Consider the following 19,440-nt stretch of genomic DNA (forward strand, 5'->3'; position numbering starts at 1 on the left):
ACAGCAGCTGCTGGTCCCTTCTCTTCCCTCCTTTCCCTTGCCACCACCCTCAAGCACAGAAGCTGGAAGGCGAGGCCCTCTACCCCGATGACATGATAGGAAGGAGACAGCCTCTGGCACAGGAGGGTCTTACCGGACTGTGGAGGGAGGGGGGAGGGAGGGCAGAGGAGGGGCAGGGAGGAGAGGCCCAGCCAGTCCAATGGGGACGCTCTGCAAGGAGCAAGGGCTCACCGCCGCGGTCCCTCCAGAGGCCGGGCCACCAGGCCTGCTGTGGGCGGGAGCTGCATGCAGCCAGGCGGGGCCCACGATCCACAGCCCCGAGAGGCAGCGGGGACTGTGTGCCGTGCAGACCACTCGCCTGTGTGGCCTGTGCCCAGCCCACGTCCCTCTGAACGTGACTGAAAGGAGTCCAACAAGGCAGGCGGCCATGGCCTAGGCCAGTGATGGCGAACCTTTTGAGCTCGGCGTGTCAGCATTCTGAAAAACCCTAACTTAACTCTGCTGCCGTGTCACATATAGAAATTTTTTGATATTTGCAACCATAGTAAAACAAAGATTTATATTTTTGATATTGATTTTATATATTTAAATGCCATTTAACAAAGAAAAATCAACCAAAAAAATGAGTTCGCGTGTCACCTCTGCCACGCGTGTCATAGGTTCGCCATCACTGGCCTAGGACAAGGTCTGTCCCCGCTGGGGTCTCACCGCCCTGCCTCGCCCAGGACTGATGGTGGACGATGGGAACGGCACTGTGTGGGGGAGACATGACTCTGAAGAGACTGAGGGGCGGCGACAGGCCCGCCTGCTGGGACCCAGACTCCCCTGCACCCCACTCCTCCCGGCCTCGGCCTCCCAGGACCCACTCACTACCTTCACGGCCCCGCCCGCGGGCAGGTGGCCCACGTTATCCAGGGATCCCACCTTGGCCTGGGCCTTCTCCTTGAAGTTCAACTTCTGACTTTCGATCTTGACATCCCCTCCACCTGGAACCAAGAGGGCACCGGTCACTGAGGGCCCAGACGCCTGCGGGCCGGCCGGGAGCCGCGCCCGGAACCCCAGGTGGCCAAGGCCTGGCTCAGTGCTCGATGCAGAAACGGGGACACGGACCTGCTCCCAGGGGCTGAGGGCAGACAAGGGGGCACCGCGAACAGGCTGTCAGGACAGGGCTGCGCGTCTCGGCCAGGCTGGGCCCACCCACCCGCAGAGGGAGCCCCTCCGCAGAGCAGGCCGTCCCCCGCGCACAGCTGCTGGCCGGGCCGGAGCGCAGGCACAGCCTGAGGCGCCTCTAAGGGTGCCAGGTGGCACCTCCCTGACTGTGTGCAGGGTGCACTGGCCTCCTGTCTGCCCATGACACCCACCCACCAGGGACAGGGCCCTTGTCCCACAGCTGCTGGCACTGAGCTGGGAAGCGACTTGTCCAAAGTCACCACCAACCAGTGAGGGACAGAGCCAGCGTCTCACCCAATCACACTGTAGCGACAAGAAAGGCGGCACCGGCCTAGGGCGTGTGAGTTGAGAAAAGGCAGGGCCAGCACCAGGATCCGGAGCCCTTAAGCGGGGGAGGGGCCCCAGGGGGTCGCAGGGTCAAGGGTCAGCCCACCCCACGGCCTGGAAGCCTAGGAAGGCGGCTTTCCTCTCAGCTCACGTCACACACTGACCCGGTGCTTCCCACATGGCCAGGGTCCTCCACGCCGAGCCCCCGCCTCCCGCCAAGCTGACTCCAGCCGAGGCGGCCTGTGGGGAGGTCTCCCCAGAGGGTTCCCGATGGAGGAGGGGAAGGAGAGTTGGTTGGGGCTGACCATCTCCATCGTTGTAAATGGAATCGTTCTACCACGGACGAGAGGAAGGGAGCTCCTGGCTGTCACCTAAGCCGGCCACGTGACTGGCCCGAGGCCCGCACCCGCCAGCGGTGTGCCCGGCGCTGCACCGTTGGGGCCCCACCCCGGAGCCCAGGAACGCCCTCCCAGGTCCTGGTCAGCGGCACCTCGCACACAGAGCGTCCTCCAGACGAGGCCCCTGCAAACGCAGCCTCGACTCGGCCGCTCCCCCCGCTCCCTGAGGGCCAGGACCCCTGTGCCATGGCCGACAGAGGGTGACCCCCGCTGGCCGCGCACCCGGGCCGGGAGGGACTCACCCGGCTTGTGCTTGATGTTGGCCTTGGACCCACACTTGGAGGAGACCTTGGAGATGTCCACCTTCTTGCTCTGAATCTGAACCTGAGAAGAAGGCGACCAACACAAACGCTGCCTCAGAGGGAGAACATGCCAGGCCAAGGCCACTCCCTCTGAAATCCTTGCATCCAAGTTCAAGTGTCTTCTCTCCCTCCTGAGCTCCTAGCTTAGTCTGTTCAAGGTCAGGGTCACCTTCCAAAAGTGCTCCCCGCGTGCAGCCAGACCAAACCCGTTTCCACGCGCATCTCCGCCCTCTCCAGGCCACCGCCAGACAGCTTCCTCCCCTTTTTCTGGATCCCACTCTCTTGAGCCACCCCCTGCTCTACCTCGAACCCGGTCCATCTACTCCTTGCCCAGAGTTCTGGCCCGTTTCCTTCCAGTTCTTTTCCATGCGTCTCCCCCTGCAGGCTGACAGCACAGATTCTACCATCGACATACATAGGAGGCGAGAGGCCAACAGACTCCTCGGGCCTGCCGTGCAGGAGCCGTGCAGCAGCACCGGGGCACCAGGCGGCAGCACGTCTTTGAACTGGGAAAGAACCTCCATGGACAGAACCCCCACGTGGGACCCCAGGTGCCCCTGCTTCTGCGGAAGAGCCTGGCTCTCGGCACACCCACCGCCTCCCACCTCCTGGCCTTGTCTTCCTTGTGTCAGGAACCAGGGTCTCCCAGGGGAAGAGTCCCCGCCCACAGCCCGGGCCTGGCGCTGAGCAACTCCCACACCAGCAGCCTGCTGAGCCTCACTCTTCCATTCAGACCCTTTCACACGTTTTCCTTCAGCGGAGAGGAGAGGCCTTTTTAAGCCCTGAGACAACCTGTAGTGACTGTCTTCCCACCCATCCTGCCCACCCCCAGCGCCCACACAGAATGGATTTGGAAGCATGGAGGCTGCCTGCCTGAGCCGTCGCCCTCGCTTCTAGAGCCCCCCATGCTGCCCCAGCCCCGCAAGCCCCGCCCTCAGAGGCTGCCTTCTCCACAGGCCTCCGGGGCGGGCACCAGCAAGCACTGGACACCAAGGGCTTCAGGAACTCAGCCACTCTTCACAGAGCACCTCCCGCCATCACCACCACCGCCCGCTGTCTCATCTTGGCCACAGGCCGCACGGCTCCCTGAACGGGACCAGCGGGAAGTGGACTCTCGGCCGAAGGTGAGGCAGCTGCTTCAGACAAGCTCATCGTGCGTCCCCAGGCACTCGCCCGCCCGCCGGGCGCTCACCCGAGTGTGGAGCCCACAGGTTCCTCGACGGGTCTGCCCTCGAACCCTCCACTTCTTCACCTGGTGCCTTCACTTGACAGCTATATCCCAGCCAGTTACTATGCACTCAGGGGCTTAGTGCTGGGCATCCGTCGCTGACATCACGAGAGAAAAGACCAGAAAAACAAGACACAACATGCTTCCTGGACCCACACGACCGTGGCAGGGTTACCGCAGGCGGCAGAGTCCTGGCTGGTGGCTCCGTGGCTAGAGTGCCGGCCTGCGCACCCAAGGCTTGTGGGTTTGACTCCCGGTCAAGGGCACAGACCTGGGTTCCGTTCAATCCCCAGCCCGTCAGGGCATGTGTGGGAGGCAACCAATCAATGTGTCTCTCTCACATCAATGTTTCTCTCTCTCTTTTCCTCCCTCCTTCCCACCCACTCTCTCTAAAACTCAATGGAAACATATCCTCGGGTGAGGATGAACAGCAACAGAGTGGTAACAAAATGTAAACCTGAATCGACATCGAGAAAATGGGAGCGTAAAGGAGCGTGTTAATGGGGCACCATCAGCGGAACCCAGACTCCAGGACGGCCGCTGGCGCTCACAGGGCCGCGGAACCAAGCCTGAGCGACCCGGCGCGTCCAGCATCGTCACAGCTCACGGCCCGGCCGATCCCGATGCTCAGGGTGGGTCTCCTACACGCGCACGTGGCAGACTTCCTCTTAGTTACATACGGGGAGGTTCGCACACGGGCGAGTTACCTAAGACCAGGCCCAGAATAATGGAGATTGGCCACAAGCAAAGGAAGCTGGCAAAGGCACAGCCGGCCCGTTTCACTTTCCATTTGGTGACTTTTGTGTATATTTGGAAACGTCTACGATGAGAGGCTGTTAAAGATTCACTGCCTCCGAGACGTGGCTCCGCTGCCTCACGGGGACGTGGAGGACCCACCACCCCTTCCCTCCCGGCTCCTCTCCGCCCTCCACGTGCAGCTTCCACGGCCCAGGACGTGTGTCTCTCATGGTCAAAGGCTGGCCCAGAGGTCACAGTGAACCCCGACAGCCCACAGGTCCCCCCGGTGGAGCCTGACAGCCCACAGGTCCCCCCGGTGGAGCCTGACAGCCCACAGGTCCCCCTGGTGAACCCCAACAGCCCAGAGGTCACAGTGAACCCCGACAGCCCACAGGCGCCCCCGGTGAACCCCAACAGCCCACATGTCCCCCCAGTGAACCCCGATAGCCCACAGGTCCCCCCAGTGGAGCCTGACAGCCCACAGGTCCCCCGGTGGAGCCCGACAGCCCACAGGTCTCCCCAGTGGAGCCTGACAGCCGTGTTCTCACACAACCAAGCCCCCAGCCACGGGACCTGGCTGTAGCTGTGCTGTTGCCCCTGGGGTGACGCCCGGGGCCCAGCGCAGATGTCAGTGCTGCTACTGAAGTGACCCTGCCGGCAGGTCTAGGAACAGACATCCCCTCCTCGGAGGGTGAAATGGGATTAAAACGGCTGCAAAGTTTAAAGGTGGGATCACCCACAAAAGTAGCTGCTAAGTTCCTGCCCCCCCCCCCCCCCGGCTCTGCCCCAGGGGGGTGTGTGTCTGTGGGGGGTGGTAGTGGAGCTAGCCCCGCCCCGCGGGAACTCCCGCACCTCTAAGGGGAGGGCTGTGGCGGAGCGTCCGCCTGCACACAGGCCTGCCCTGGGGAGCCACATGCTGACCGCTGGCTTCCCGAGGGAGGAGGAGGGGCGAGAGCACCTCAGCCCGATGCCCACCCTCAGGGTCCCCCCGGAAACAGCTGCTGACAGACGTCTCCCCACATGGAGGTGCTTTACACAAGGACACCCCAGAAAGGCTGCTGAGGCCATGTGTCGGAAGCGTGAAGAGCATAGCAGGTGACAGGTAAACAGCGATGATTTCCAGAGCTCATACACACACCGCACAACATACATAGTGCATTTGTGTGTGTCACACACACACACACACACACACACCAGCTCCCTCTGAAACCCTGCTCGCCCTGTTTTCATCAGGCCCAAGGCTGAGAGGAAAAGTGAGGGCAGACCTTTGAGTGTCGCCCACGGCCCTAGATGGTATGGCTCAGTGGATAGAGCCTCAGCCTGTGGACTGGAGGATCCCGGGATTGATCCCAGTCAAGGGCACAGGCCCGGGCTGCAGGCTCGATCCCCAGCTGGGGGCGTGCAGGAGGCAGCTGATCCATGATTCTCATCATTGATGTTTCTACCTCTCCCTTCCCCTCTGAAATCAATAAAATATATTTAAAAAGGAAAAAAAACACGTGTCGCCCACTTCAGCTGATCCCACACCAGGTTGGCTAAGGTCTGGCCAATTACCCCCACCCCCACCTGAAGCAAAGCCATGGCTCCTGCCCACACGGCGAGGCCCCACTGGGGGGAGGGCGTGGAAGGAGGTGCCACAAGGGGGCTGTGGGGCGAGAAGGGGCACAGCGGCTGCCTTCCTCCCCAGACAGCTGCCCGCGAGGGTGCTTGCAGGCCACGGGCAGGATGGCAGGGCCCAAGGGGCAGCGCACGGAGCCTGGAAAGCAAAAGGGTGACAGGCAGGACTCAGTCCAGTGGGACAGTGAGGAGCCCAGGGACGAGGCTGGACGGCTCTCTTGGGGGCGGGACTGAAGCTGGTGGAGGAGCAGGAAGGGCAGGGCTGCCCATGACCCCCCCAGCGCCCCCCCAGCTCAGACTCCCGCTGCCTGCGCTGTCGCAGGGACACGGGGCAAACACACAGGCGCTCTTCACACATGACCGACAGACACTGCTCCCCGACTCCCCAGCACAGGTCCCGGCTGGCACGGAAGAGCAGCGCGACAGAAAGGATGCCTGGGTGGAACAGGGAAAGGGACAGAAAGAGGAGGAAAAGGGACTAAAAAGGAAAGAACTAGGAAAGGAGTAAGTGGGGGAAGGAGTAGAAACGAGAGAGAGGAGGTCAGGAGAAGAGGAGAAAGAGCAGGAGAGGGAAGGTGGGGGAGCTCCGGGCAGGGCAGGCAGGTGGGCCCCCAGGAGCGGCCCGTGCCCGGCCCGGCCTCTGATGCAGCTGGAGGAGCAGCAAGGCGCCCACCCAGGGCTGAGGAGAGGGTGAGGGAATGGCGCCAGGGGGGTTGGCCCACCAGCCCCACTTGCTAGCCGCTTCCTGAGGCGGCGCTGGCCAGGCTGCGCGCGCCCATGGCACAGATGGGGGGGCTCCTCCCAGTGTGCCCCACGGCGGCCGAGGCCCAAGAGTCCAGGCTGATACTTACATTACCGCCTCCAGGGACATGCTTAATATTGTCCTTGGAACCACACTTGGACTGAACATGGCTGTAGTTCAATTTTTTGGAGACTATCTGGACCTGGAGTGTCAGAGAACAGAGACAACACAGGGGAGAGGGCTGGTTACTGACACAGGGCACAGTGAGCCCACACGCAATCACATGACCAACAGAGAGTGGTTAAAACTCCGCCCCACCTGCAGCAGAACAGCTGGGGGAAGCACAGAGCCTGAAGGAGCAGGAAGAGGGGTGAGGACGGACAGTCAACATAGGACAGAGCAGATGTTGGGGGGAAGTGCTACTTGGCGCTACCACTGCTCGGTGGGGGCTGGGCTGTGGTTCCCTGCACACGGCCGCCCCTGCCTGCTCCCTCCCTGAGGTCTTGGGGGCATGTCCTGGGGCTCATCTGGGCCAGTCCCTCCCCAGGGATGGGACTTCCCTTCAGCCTGGGGTCTGGAGCAGCTGCAGCAGAGCCACTGGGGAGGCCCGGCCGCTGGGAGAAGCACTGGGCAGTGGGCTCCCGGGCACAGATCTGAGACACCAGCGCTGGGCGTGCCGTGCACAGTCCTGGACACCCTCCCTCCTTGCTTCCTTTCCAGCAGCTTCCTCACGAAGCCCTTTGCAAATGATGCAGCTCCCGACGGAGTAGAGAAATCACGCTGACAAACACTAACCCAAATACCTCGCCATTTCTTGCTTCTTTACAAACATTTCCCAATAAACCCTGGTCTGCACCAGGGACCCCAGGAGTCACCCAGGAGCTGCGGTGCAGCCTTCCTCTCGCCTGATGTACAGAGTCCTTGGGCTGAGCCCTCGGCCAGAGGCCACCCGGCTGCGCAGCTCCGGGCAGAGGTCCCACAGCAGGAGGGCCTGTGCCTGGCGGAGGCGGAGGGAAAGAACCTGCAGGGCCAGCTGGCCTCTGCCCTCCAGCTGGCGTGCCACCGTGCTGGGTGGGCTTCCACTGTAATGAGCACCCTAACTTTCTGCTAAGACGTGACCTGGGGAGCCAGGACAAACCAAGCCATCCCCACACCCAGAAGTGTTATGAGAGGGGCCTTCTAGTTCAGCTTAAAGCACAGGGTCTCCGGGATTCCAGGTGCCAGAAGATACCAGTGCCATGTCTCACTGCGGAAGAACCCGGTGCTGAGTGTGTGAGCGTGTGTGTGCGTGTGTGCATGTGAGTGTGAGTGTGAGTATGTGAGTGTGTGTGTGAGTGTGTGTGTGTGTGAGTGTGAGTGTGTGTGTGTGTGTGTGTGTGTGTGTGTGAGTATGTGTGTGCGCGCGCGGGTAACAGCTGGACGTCAGATCAAGGTCAGTGTGAAGGAAGTGATTGAAAGTTGTAGATCCAGCTGAATAAATAGTCCCCAAAGCACTAATGAGTCCCAAGTGTTAACTCTCAGGGTTGATAAAAACTTTTTCTGTTGCGAAACAGGAAGAAGGAGGCACAGGGAGAGGACGGAGCTGGTGGAGGGACAGGAGAGGCAGCAGGAGGGCGTGGCTGTGCGCTGACCGGCAAGAGGCAGGTCCCCGGACACTCACTTTCCCCGCAGGTGCCCTCTGTGCACTCGCACCCGGCCCAGCAGGCTTAGTGGCCGCGGGAGGGGCAGGTTTTCGAGCTGCAGCTGCTGCCTCTGTCCTTTCCTCTACTTTGGCCTAGACGGGGATAAAGGAAGGGCAATTTCAAAACAAGAGGACAAGAGCCCAAATGCCAAGAGGGAAAGAAGGCTGGGACTCGAATCCAGGCCAGGCAGAAGCAGGTCCCCTTGCTCCTGGGAAAAAACACCCATTTCCCAGGTAGACCAGCCAGAGGGAGGAGCTGCAGATCAAAGCTGGAGCCACGAGAAGAGCAGCCAGCATCACGGAGACCGGCAGGCGGGGGCTCGGTGAGCTGCTCTGCTCTGAGCGTGGCCGGGGCTATGGCTTTCCAACCACAATGTCCTCCCACCCAAACGTTCTCTGCCCCACGCACGCACCCCTGGTCACAGCGAGCCACTACCGGAAACGTGCGCGTCACGCCCTGCAGGTTTGTGGGACAGAAAAACGGAACCGCCGGAGTGTGTTCCTCAGCGCCCCCACGACGCTGCGCGGGAGAGCCTAAGGGGTGTGCGGGACGGGAGGCCTGGTGGGGCTGCCAGAGCCCGGCCCGAGGCCCTCGCCCCAGGCCAATCCTCTTGGCGGGAGGTTCTTCCCGCGGCAGCAGACTCTGCCTCACTTTGGACCCGCTTCAATTTTTTAACAGCTGGGGACTGAAGCCAGGTCAGTGTCCTGCCCTCAGGGGTGGTGGCGGAGAAGGGCTGGAGGCGATGCAGGTGACAAGGCTGTACTCAGGGACTGGGCAGTGGACTCCTGCCACCACCTTTCTCACACACCAAGTCGCCCTGGCTGCTGACAGTTAACAAGTAACGCCAGGACGGACGCAAACAGAAAGGCCCGCGGGCCTGCTCCATCACTCCACTCCACCGCAGTGCCTTCGTGGGGCAGCCACGGCCACCAGGACCCCCACCCTCCACAGACACTCCTGCTGCTCACAGGGCAGGCGAGACCCAGGACAAACCAGTCGCAGCCCCAGAGTCTCCTCTGCTCATGTTGTCAAGTAGAACCTTTTGTCTCCAAACGAAACTGTAAGCCTAAACCCACACACACAACAGGAGCCCCTGATTCCAATCAGGGCGCAGCACTCGGCCCACCCCTCCCAGCTCCAAGCCCAGGCCCTGCCGGCCGCTCCCTGGTGCCCGGGCTGCGGTGCGGACACGCGTGGGGACCAGCATGCGGAGGACCCGGTCCCCGGACCCACCCGGCCTCCTCCAGGCTGGTGCTTGATGTTCTCCGTGGAGCCGACCTTGGCGCGGACGTTCTTCAGATCAGGCGTGGAAGCGCTGGTCGCCGGGCGGCTCAGTCTGGGGGCCAAGGAGCTGGGCCTGGCCGACGTGGGCTTCTTGTCCACGGCAAGAGTCCCAGAGGCCCGGGGAGACACGGGGGTGGGCTTGACGCGACTGGGAGCCGCGCCGGCTGGCGAGCCCGCCCCAGGGCCAGCGGCGCTCTTCCTCGCGGTACTGCTGGAGGTGCTCTTTGCGCGACTCAAGTCAGCTGCGAAGGTAGGAGTGAGACCAGGGTTCAGGGGAGCGCCTACAGGAGCCTTAAAGCCGCGGCAGACGTGGGGGCTGAAGTTAGGGCCCCAAGTGGGGGGGCCTTACCTGGTGCAGACTTCGTAACTGTCTTCTTGGCGTCGGCAGGCTTTCCCTCCGTCTTGGTGCCTGTACAGACGTACACCTCTCAATACAACTTGTACAAACGGACCTACTGAATGGCTCGTCCAATCCTGAGGTTCGTTCATTCATTCATTCATTCATTCATTCAACAGTTACTGAACGTCTGCTGCGCCAGGGGCTGAGATGGCCTCTGGGGAGGGCAGTGTATCAGGCAACCACATGGAGCCACGCCCGCCGTGGGGCACAAGGGCCGCCATCTGGTCTCCTTCTTTCCTGGTCTTGACAACGCCTTCCACGCGCCTTAGAAACAGGCGACCAGCATGGGCCTCTGGAGCGGAACGGCCTAATGCTTGTCACGGAGGCCCGTGGCTGCACTGCGCTGGCACCATGGAGACGCCGGGGCAGGAACAGGGAAGTCTCCCCATAATTCAGGACAGTCCTCTCCACTCACGGTTTTCCCAAATGCACCTGCCTGCTACCCTCCCATGGAGACCACGGCTGCCACTTGCCAACACACCCGTCCAGGACTGACAGACCTGCACAGCTCACGTGGCGCTGGCCGAGCTATGGCTGGGGCCCAGTCACATCTCCACTCTCCTCCCCACTGGTCCCCGCAGGGAGGAGGGGGCCATACTCACCAGCAGGCCTCCTGGGCAGGGGCGTGGGGGCGCTCCTGCTGCTCGGCCCAGTTGAGGCAACAGAGGCGGCCGAGGGGGCCTTTGGAGCGGCCTGGGTGCTCCTGGAGCCGGGCCTGGAGGCCGGGGCAGAGGCTGGCTTGGACGGCGTGGCCTTCTTCTCGGGAACCTTCGTCTCTGCCACAGGCTGACAGCAGGAAAGTGGGAATAAGAGCTGCATGTCAGCAACAGCCCCAGCAAGTCCTGCCAAAGGGGGCTCCACAGATGCACAACCAGAACACGGGCCTGTGGACCTGGCAGCTACTGACAGGAAATACACCTGGTGCCAGGACCCCAGTCCTCCAGGCAACGGACACACTGGCCCTTAGGGTGCTGGGTGATGGGGTCCAGGAACAGTGAGCGCACGACCTCCAGCCGCCCTGACCCGCTGAGAACGAATGGCCCTGAGAGTGCCCCTCACACACGTGCCTCAGGCTCGACCGCATTAAGTGCTGATGTAGTCAGCGGATTAAGTGCTTGGCCAACGATGAACAAACACATAAACAGAACAAACATTTTAAATGATGTCCAGTCCAAAAGGAGGGCCTATGTAATACTTCCAGCAATAAACATGAACAAACAGACGCCCAGGCAAAGCCTCGTTCTTTTGGCTTCGATGTGCCTGTGGGTGCTGAACAGGCCAGGGCTGCAGAGGGGAGAACACTGGCCCGTCGGCCCCCAGCTCAGTGTGTTCTTGGGCAAAACCCCGAGCCTCTCTGGGCTCAGTTCCTGTCTGCACACAGGGGGCAGGGACAGAGGATCTCCAGGGCAGCTCAGAGAAAGGGGAGGGCGGGACCAGAGGGCGGGCGTCTGAGCCCGAGGTGACCAGCGGGGGATGAGCGGCACAGGTGTCCCGGCTGGACCGAAGGCGGAGTGGTCTCAGTGCACAGGCGCCTGGTCGCTGTTCCCTGGGGCCTGGGCACGGTTCACTAGCAAGGAAGCGAAGGAGCCAGGGCAGCCTGGCCCCCGGGAACAGGGCGAGTGCCCTGTGTGCCATGTTACTCCGGAGAGGAAGCCACGCCACACGCCCAGGGGGCCCAGACCTTTAGCTCCAAGAGAAGCTCCCTCTTCCCTCTAATTTGTAGGAACTGTTTCCTAAAAATCAAGAAAAGCTGTCAACTGGGTAAGTGAGGACCAGAAAGCTTCACTGCGGAAATCTTATCATCCCTCGTCTATGAGAGGATTTCTTGGTTTCTTGGCCAGGATTTCAACCTGGATCACAATTCTTAGGTTCCACCAGTTTTCTTTACAAGATTAGACTCAGGCACTTAGACACCAACATGGAGGCTATTCCCAGGATGACCCGAAAGGACATCAAGCTGATCTCCAGGCCCTTCTCACGTAACATGAGCTGTGGAGGCAGACAGACTCCCCGCCCCTCCTCCTAGAGCAGTGGTTCTCAACCTGTGGGTCGAGACCCCTTTGGGGGTTGAACGACCCTTTCACAGGGGTCACCTAAGACCATTGGAAAACACATATATAATTACATATTGTTTTTGTGATTAATCACTATGCTTTCATTATGTTCAATTTGTAACAATGAAAATACATCCTGCATATCAGATATTTACATTACGATTCATAACAGTAGCAAAATTACAGAATTACAGTTATGAAGTAGCCACGAAAATAACTTCATGGTTGGGGGTCACCACCACATGAGGAGCGGCATTAGGGAGGTTGAGAACCACTGTCCTAGAGGAACTCTGGGAAGCGAATGCTGACCAAACTGACCGTTTTCTGGGCGACCATGTGTGGGTGACCTGGAACACGGAAAAGCCTCGCACGCAGCCCGCTGAGAGGTGGCCTAATGCCCAAAGCAAAGACAGTTACCCCGCGGCGGGGCCTGCTAGGGCAAGGGGCAAGAACTTACCCACAGGGAGAGGGTCAGTTCGCTTCCGCAGGGGGAGGAAAGGGAAGGGCAAAGGGAACCGGCTGGGAATTTGATGCGGGAATTACAGCAAAAATTCCAGTATGTGGGAAGGAGAGGGAACCTGGTTACGAGTGTGTGAACAGCGAAGAGTCAGGGGAGCTGGGCGAGAGGAGAAACCAAAGCCGACGGAACACGGCCGCCACGGGCAGGGAAAGGCACCGAGCACAAGGCCTTCAGGTGGGGGAGCTGCCGCAGGGCCCCCAGGCCCACCAGCGGGAGCCTGCCCTGCGCAGAGCTCAGGCGACACTTACCTTGGGCCTGGCGTCCTTGGCAGGCGAGGCGGCTGGCCTGGCGGTGGTGGCCGCGGGGCGTTTGGGGGGGGCAGCGGGCCCCGAGCCCGAGGCGGGGCTCATGGGCTTTTTAGGCAGCCCACCGCAGGTGGTGGGCGCTGGTTGCTTAGGGAGAGAAGTGGACTGTGTTTTGGCTTTCGATGTTGAAGTCTTTGCAGGATGAGTTGTGGCCAAAGGCTTTAAGTTGATTTGTTGGTGTTTTGTTTTTTTTTAAACAGGCCAACATCAAACACACAGACAAGAATAAAAACAAAATGTAAAAAAAGTATAAATTGCACAATTCAAAGCAAAATGATAAGCAATGAGGAGATGCAACTGAAAATCAGCATTCCTTTTTTCTGAGTTCAGTAAAGAGCAGAAAGGCACCAGGACAGAGAAGAAACTGGGCACTGTTTCTTCGTGACCTGCCACAAACGCCAGCAGCTGGACAGCTGCGAGTGAATTCAGTGGTAGCTTTAAACAATTAACCAGCTCCTTGGCTGTGACAATTCTGTGGAAAAGCGACCAGCAGGTGACTACGTACCATTACCTGCACCTCGATGAGGCAACATCAGCTTCCTGTTTAAGACGACACGAAAGTGTGCATTTTGAACTTTGCGATTAGTACCAATTAGTTTCTGAAGCTATGATTCACCTTAAAAATTTGTGTTCCCTTTCATGAATGCAGATTTTAGGATCTATTTCTTTTCTTTTTTTGGTTAAGCCTCACCCGAGGATATTTTTCCATTGATTTTTAGAGAGCGTGAAAGGGAGGTGAGAGATAGAGAAATATCAATGTGAGAGAGACACATCAATTGGTTGCCTCCTGCATGCACCCTGACCAGGGCCGGGGTCGAGCCTGCAACCAACGTATGTGCCCTTGACCGGAATCAAACCTGGGACCCTACAGTCTGTGGGCCGACTTTCTATCCACTGAGGCAAACCGGCTGGGGCTAGACTATTGAAAAAGAGTTCTGCAATTCCTTTTGCTGTTGTTGAGAAGCAGAAACAACCTCTACAGAACATTTCCACAGATACTCAAGACAATAGGGTCAAAGGCAGCGATATTAAGGTCTGAGTTAGGCCATTATGGTAAAATGGGAATATTACCCTAATCTTACCATAATATTAAGCACATCCAAATTTGAGAAAAGACTAACAACTCAGAAAAAAGAAATTTCACTCACAATTCAAGCAATAATAGCTGAAGGTACCGTCAACAAAATGACAGCAGTCAAAGATAACCCACCATTCCGGCAACTACCTTGGCTTTCTTCTCGGGGCTTGGTGGGAGCTCCTTGTTTGGAGGGGCAGTGATGTCATTTCCGGTCACGCTCGCAGCAGCTGGCCCTTCTTCTGGCTTGGCTGTTCCTGAGGGGAGGAAGTCATGCTGAACAAATGGTTCTCACACCCATTTCAAAAATGCGAGCCTTCGCAGAGACAGACAACTAACTAGCACTTCGCTCTGAAGAAAGCCCGCAGGGCTGTGCCGCTGAAAGGTGGACACGACTCCCACGTTCCCCTCCTGGTGACGGAGGAGTTCAGATTCCAGAGATCCGGCCAGCCTGTCCCTGTGGGGAGCAACCTAAGTGGGATTTGCACAAATGATCAAGGGAAGGAAATGGCCCTCAAGCTTGGCTTCCCTTCCCTGGAGACAGATAGGCACAGGGTTCTGTCGCCCAACCACCAACTCCCAGAGCACACAGGGCAAGCCCTCGGCTCCTCGTGTATCTGCCGGAATAAAGGCTGCACAGATGGGCCGCGTGCCAGGAGATCACGCATGTCCTCCCCTGACTTCCTCTCCCTGGGAAGCTCTGTGCAGAGGATGTGAGCTGAGCGCGATCTGATTCCGGCAGTGACCCAGATTCCCAGCGAGGCAGGAGACCCGGGAAACCAGACCCGGCCAGAAGCAGCCTCCAGCCCTGGGCTCTGCCCGCAGCACCGCTGCACTGCACTGCGGAGGCTCCTCCAGATTTCAACAGGGCCCCCGGAAAGCACTAAAAGGCCCCTGCATTTCGCCTGGGCACAGGGAACACCGTTCTAATTGCCACAGAATTCAAAAGCCACAAAAGTAACTTCGACCACAGAAAATAAAAAACCTTCAATGAGGCCAAAATAACAAAAAGTCAAAAGGCAAGTGATAAATAGGGAAAAACACCATGAGAACTTCACATCAAAGACCAAGAAATTATTATGTCAACTACTCCTATAAAGACCAACAACCCAGTAGAAAAATGGCCAAAGAATATGAACACAGTTTATAGAAATACAAATCACGTTTGAAAGTAAGAAACTATGTCCAGTCTTTAAGAAAAATGAAAATTAAAACTACCCAGATATGCTACTTTTAACCTAACACATTATCAAAAGTTCTGAGATGGGAAAGTAACTGCTGGGGACAATATGAGGACATGCACTGCTGGGACGTGTATGAGATGGAACTCATCTGCAGGGCATTCCCGCAGTATCTCTGAAAATGACAAGTGCAGATACATTCTAATCCAGAAATCTAACTTCTAAAAATGTGCATCGTAGCGATGCAGTCATATGCCTGCAAAACAGCAAACATCATGGTCTTTTGTTTGTTCATCCTCACCCAAGCATATTTTTCCATTGATTTTTAGAGAGAGAGGAAGGGAGGAGAGACCGAGGGAGAGAGAAACATTGATGTGAGAGAGACACATCGATTGGTTACCTCTGACCAGGGCCAGGGGTAGAGCTAGCAACCGAGGTACATGCCCTGGACAGGAACTGAACCCAGGATCCTTCAGTCCACAGGCCAACGCTCTATCCACTGAGCCAAACCGGCCAGGGCCAACATTGTGGTCTTTTACCAGAGCACTGTTATGAAAAGCAAAGGCCTGAAACAATCCAGACATACATTCATAAGAAACTGATTATATTAATGCAAACTCAGAATCTGAAAAAGCACCAAAAAACTCTTTTGTGATTGATATAGAACCATCTCTAAGTGAAAAAAAGGAAAGAAAGAAAAAAGCCAGGCACGGAACAGTATGCATAACACAAAACCATTTGTCTAGAAAAGAATGGGAGAAAATACATTTCTGTTACAAATACACCTGTGTGTGATTTTTAAAATCTTTGGGCCCGGCCAGTGAGGCTCAGTGTCAACCTAGGAACCAGGAGGTCACGGTTTGATTCCCGGTCAGGGCACAGGCCTGGGTTGTGGGCTCCATCCCCAGTCGGGGGCCTGCAGGGAACAGCCGATCAATGATTCTCTCTCATGGACGTTTCTCTCTCTCTCTCCCTCTCCCTTCCTCTCTGAAATCAATAACAATATATCGAAGAAAGAACAACAACGCCATGCCAGGTGGGCAGCAATGCCTTGCGCAGCAGAGCTGGTGCCTTACCCAACGTGTCCCTTCTGCCCCAGCCCTGACCACTGAGCGTCCTCAGGGGCCCAGGATCTTCAGTGAACACACGACCTCACTGCCCGTGACATAAACGTGCGGCACCTCAACCTGCACAGTGAGCGTCACCCAACGAGAACACGTGAGCCATGCACAGCACAAGGTGTCGCCCTCCCAGTCGGTGCTTCTTGCCACGACCCGCGTCCTTTGCAGCTGTTAGCGAACACTCCCTCTACATCCCGTTAAAAAAGTGTGACACAGAACTCATTAACTGCTCCACAGAACTGCTCCCTCTGCTGGATCTTCCCATACCACCTGCTGATGAACCCAGGGTCCAAAACACCTCTCTCTCTCTCTCTCTCTCTCTCTCTCTCTCACACACACGTCTTACACATCACCCAGTGTTCCAGTCCAGGTGACCCCACCTCTGCTGGTATTGCACCTGCAACTACTCTCTGAATTTAATGGTCATAACAGGATTTTTTTGGCCTCCAGTCAATCTTCTGTCTCCAGCATTGTATCGACTGAGCTGAGTCTTAATTTATTGCCACAGGCAATCACCAGTGTTTTAAACACAAGAGAACCCTGGAGCATCCGAGGAGGGCATTTGAAACCTGGGTTCCAAACCACTTTCCAGATTCCCTCCCTCACGATTTCTGCCAGGACGCAGGCGGCTCTGGCCTCAGTGCTCAGCCCGCACCTTCTCCAGGAGCCTCCAGGTGAAGTGACAGGTCTGAATGGCGAAGGCTGGTTAATAAGCCTGTGGTATCTGGCAAACAGCTATGTGGACCAAGCTGAGCCAATAAGATACATGTACGCGCTCTTTCTCTAAAGGAAAGAAAACTTCAACTAAGTAATCGTGGGTCCCTGAGACTTAAGGTAGCAGAGAGCGGGACCCAGAGCCCAGCGAGGCCAACCCAACGTCCTGTACAGACCGAGTCACAAAGAAGCAAGAAGTAAGAGATGGCAGAGAAAAGACAGTTTCCAGAAGGGAAAGGAATGGAGACATATGAGGGGGAAGCACAGGTCCCGAGACACATGGCTGCAGGCTGGCTGCTCTTCCAGTTGGACTCTCCTACGGCCTGTCCTCAACGTTTTGTGCATGTGAGCTCCTCTGAGTGTGCAGCATCCTTTGCAGTCGAGTGCTTCTAGGAGACTGCCCCCCAGACACTCGCCCTTCTAGCTGAAGCGTGCTGTCTGGGCCGCACGCCTCGTCTGCCTGGAAGCTTTCCTCCCCATTGTCAGATCCTCGGGTCCAAGGCCACCTTTTCCAAACTGTCCACGATTTACAACCCTCTCACCAGCAGGCCCATCGACACCAGGCCACCAGCTGCTGGTGGGGAGGACAACGCCAGCCCCTGGACAGTGCGGATGCCGGCACCTGGCAGGCACGCTGACTGCATCCGTCTTCACCCCGCACCTGGCAGGGCAGCAAACATCTATCAGGTGACTGGATCGGTGGGGTGTGCCAGCCATTTAAAATTTTCTATCAGCATGAACCTCAGTGAGCGTGAACTCGGATGAACTTGTTCTGAAACAAACAAAAACCTTCATGCATCACCACCGAGAAGGCCTCTGGCACCGAACTGGGCACTTGGGGATCAGTGAAGAGAGACAGAACCCAGGCCACGAGCGATGTTCTGCCACAAGCAGAAGCCAGCCCCGGGCAGGACACCATCGGGGACACAGGGCGCTCCTTGTCCGTCTCCGTTAGAAAGAAGCCACCTGTCAGTCTTAAAGGTCCCGCTCCAATACCCCTTCCCTAGAAAACAACACATCTGCTTTTAAGAGAAAAAGAGTAAAATCTTTCATTAAAAATGTCCTGAGATAAATATTAGAGAAAACAGTTCCTAGGAAAAGAGGCAATTTTTACGAACAAAACCCACTAAATCCCCACCAGCCAACACGTTTGTGAAGGCGCAAACTGGACTCGGGAAACAGCTTTCTCAGACCCCCAAGGAGGGGGGGGGGGGGGCAGGAAGAAAGACACAGGAGGCAGCCCCGAGACCGCAGACTCGGCGCGTATTAAGCGAAGTCTCCTCTCTTCTGTCTTCTCCCCCCACAATCCTCCCAACCCGCACACGGAAAGAGAACCAGAAGCAAGACGGTCAACCGCGAGGAACAGGAAAGGACATGAAACAGCAGCTTTCAAAGGCTCCTCTTCAGCTGGAACAAAAGTAAAACGGAAGCAGCTCCCCCCAGACTGTGCTGCTTCGTGAGGTCGGCGCTGGTAACCTGTGTGCACCTCCCGGCACAGGCAGGTCTCAGCCAGGAAGCCGGTCAGCGGTGACTGCGTGGCCCGGACAGGGAGCTGAGGGGGTGGCGGCGAGGTGACAGGAGGCCGAGGAAGGCTCTATTGCTTATGCCCACCGCCCTCTAACCCCGCCCCCCCCAGCCCACCTCCTCAGCCCCCACGATCTGTGCTGCCAGCAGACACGCAGGCTGGCCCAGCCCCATCACTGTTCCCTCCTCGGACCTCCCCAGGCAGGGAACTCGCTTCCCAGGCTGAGACAGGCTGCCTAACGCTCCCGCCGCCTCTGTCACTGGGTCCTTCCTCGCTGCCTGCTTGTTCCCTTGGAGGAGAATTTAGAAACATACCGTCACGTGGGGCCTCCTCACACAGGAGCGACGGCGCGCTCTGGGGAGCGGTGACCTGGGTTTCCTCCTCCCCTGCCAGAGCCCCCTGTCCTGGCTGCTGCTCCCCTGCCTGGCAGACGTGGGGGCCTGAGTCCGTGCCGGCTCCACTAACACCTTCTCGCCCCCCGTCCGGGCTGCTCACTTCAGGAATCCGCTCCAGCTCCTGCTGGAGACACAGCCCTGCAGCGCCCAGCTCCTTCCTCCCCGCGCTGCTGCTGCAGCTGCTGTTCCAGTGGGTCAAGTGGGCCGACTCTTCCTCCTTCGTGGCCGCTGCTTCCGCGCAGAGGGGAGGAGGGGGCTCCTCGGTGGACAGGCTGGGCAGCTCCCCAGGGTTCAAGCTGCAGCCAGCTGTCTGCTCCTCGGCCACCGTCATGGAGCGCCTGACGGCAGGAGCCCCCCGTGTCCTGGGCGGAGGAACGGGCTCTTCTCGGGCAGGGAGGTCGGGGTACCTGTCCGCGAGGCTGGCAGCTGGGGGCACTGGGAGGTGGGCGCACTCAGACAGGGCCCGGCGCACGGCCTTCTTCTGCTGGGCTTGGGCGAACAGAGCGCCCTCCTCAGGAGAACGCCGCCGCTCCAGCTCCTTGTCATGGTCCCGGGCCTGAGCGCTGGCACTCGAGCATGCCTGGGGGGCCTCCACCAGAGTGCCGGGTGGCGTGGCAGTGGGTGGGTGCTCGGCAGTGGGGGCTGGGTGGGCCACGGCCACA

The 19,440-nt window shown here is 58.3% G+C and overlaps 1 protein-coding gene across 1 annotated transcript in view; it reads right to left on the minus strand.

Moving 5' to 3' along the window:
* MAP4 (microtubule associated protein 4) overlaps positions 1-19,440 on the minus strand; it is a 63,857-nt gene that overhangs the window by 968 nt on the left and 43,449 nt on the right. Inside the window, exons 8-16 of the mRNA XM_023745467.1 lie at positions 13,978-14,099; positions 12,711-12,926; positions 10,491-10,674; positions 9,838-9,897; positions 9,438-9,730; positions 8,183-8,296; positions 6,632-6,724; positions 2,138-2,219; positions 874-986 (exon numbers count right to left, since the gene is read on the minus strand). Coding sequence (XP_023601235.1) covers positions 874-986; positions 2,138-2,219; positions 6,632-6,724; positions 8,183-8,296; positions 9,438-9,730; positions 9,838-9,897; positions 10,491-10,674; positions 12,711-12,926; positions 13,978-14,099 — 1,277 coding nt within the window. The remainder of the gene's footprint in view (positions 1-873; positions 987-2,137; positions 2,220-6,631; positions 6,725-8,182; positions 8,297-9,437; positions 9,731-9,837; positions 9,898-10,490; positions 10,675-12,710; positions 12,927-13,977; positions 14,100-19,440) is intronic.

The sequence above is a fragment of the Myotis lucifugus genome, unplaced genomic scaffold (genome assembly GCF_000147115.1).
Source record: "Myotis lucifugus unplaced genomic scaffold, Myoluc2.0 scaffold_547, whole genome shotgun sequence".
NCBI lineage: Eukaryota > Metazoa > Chordata > Mammalia > Chiroptera > Vespertilionidae > Myotis > Myotis lucifugus.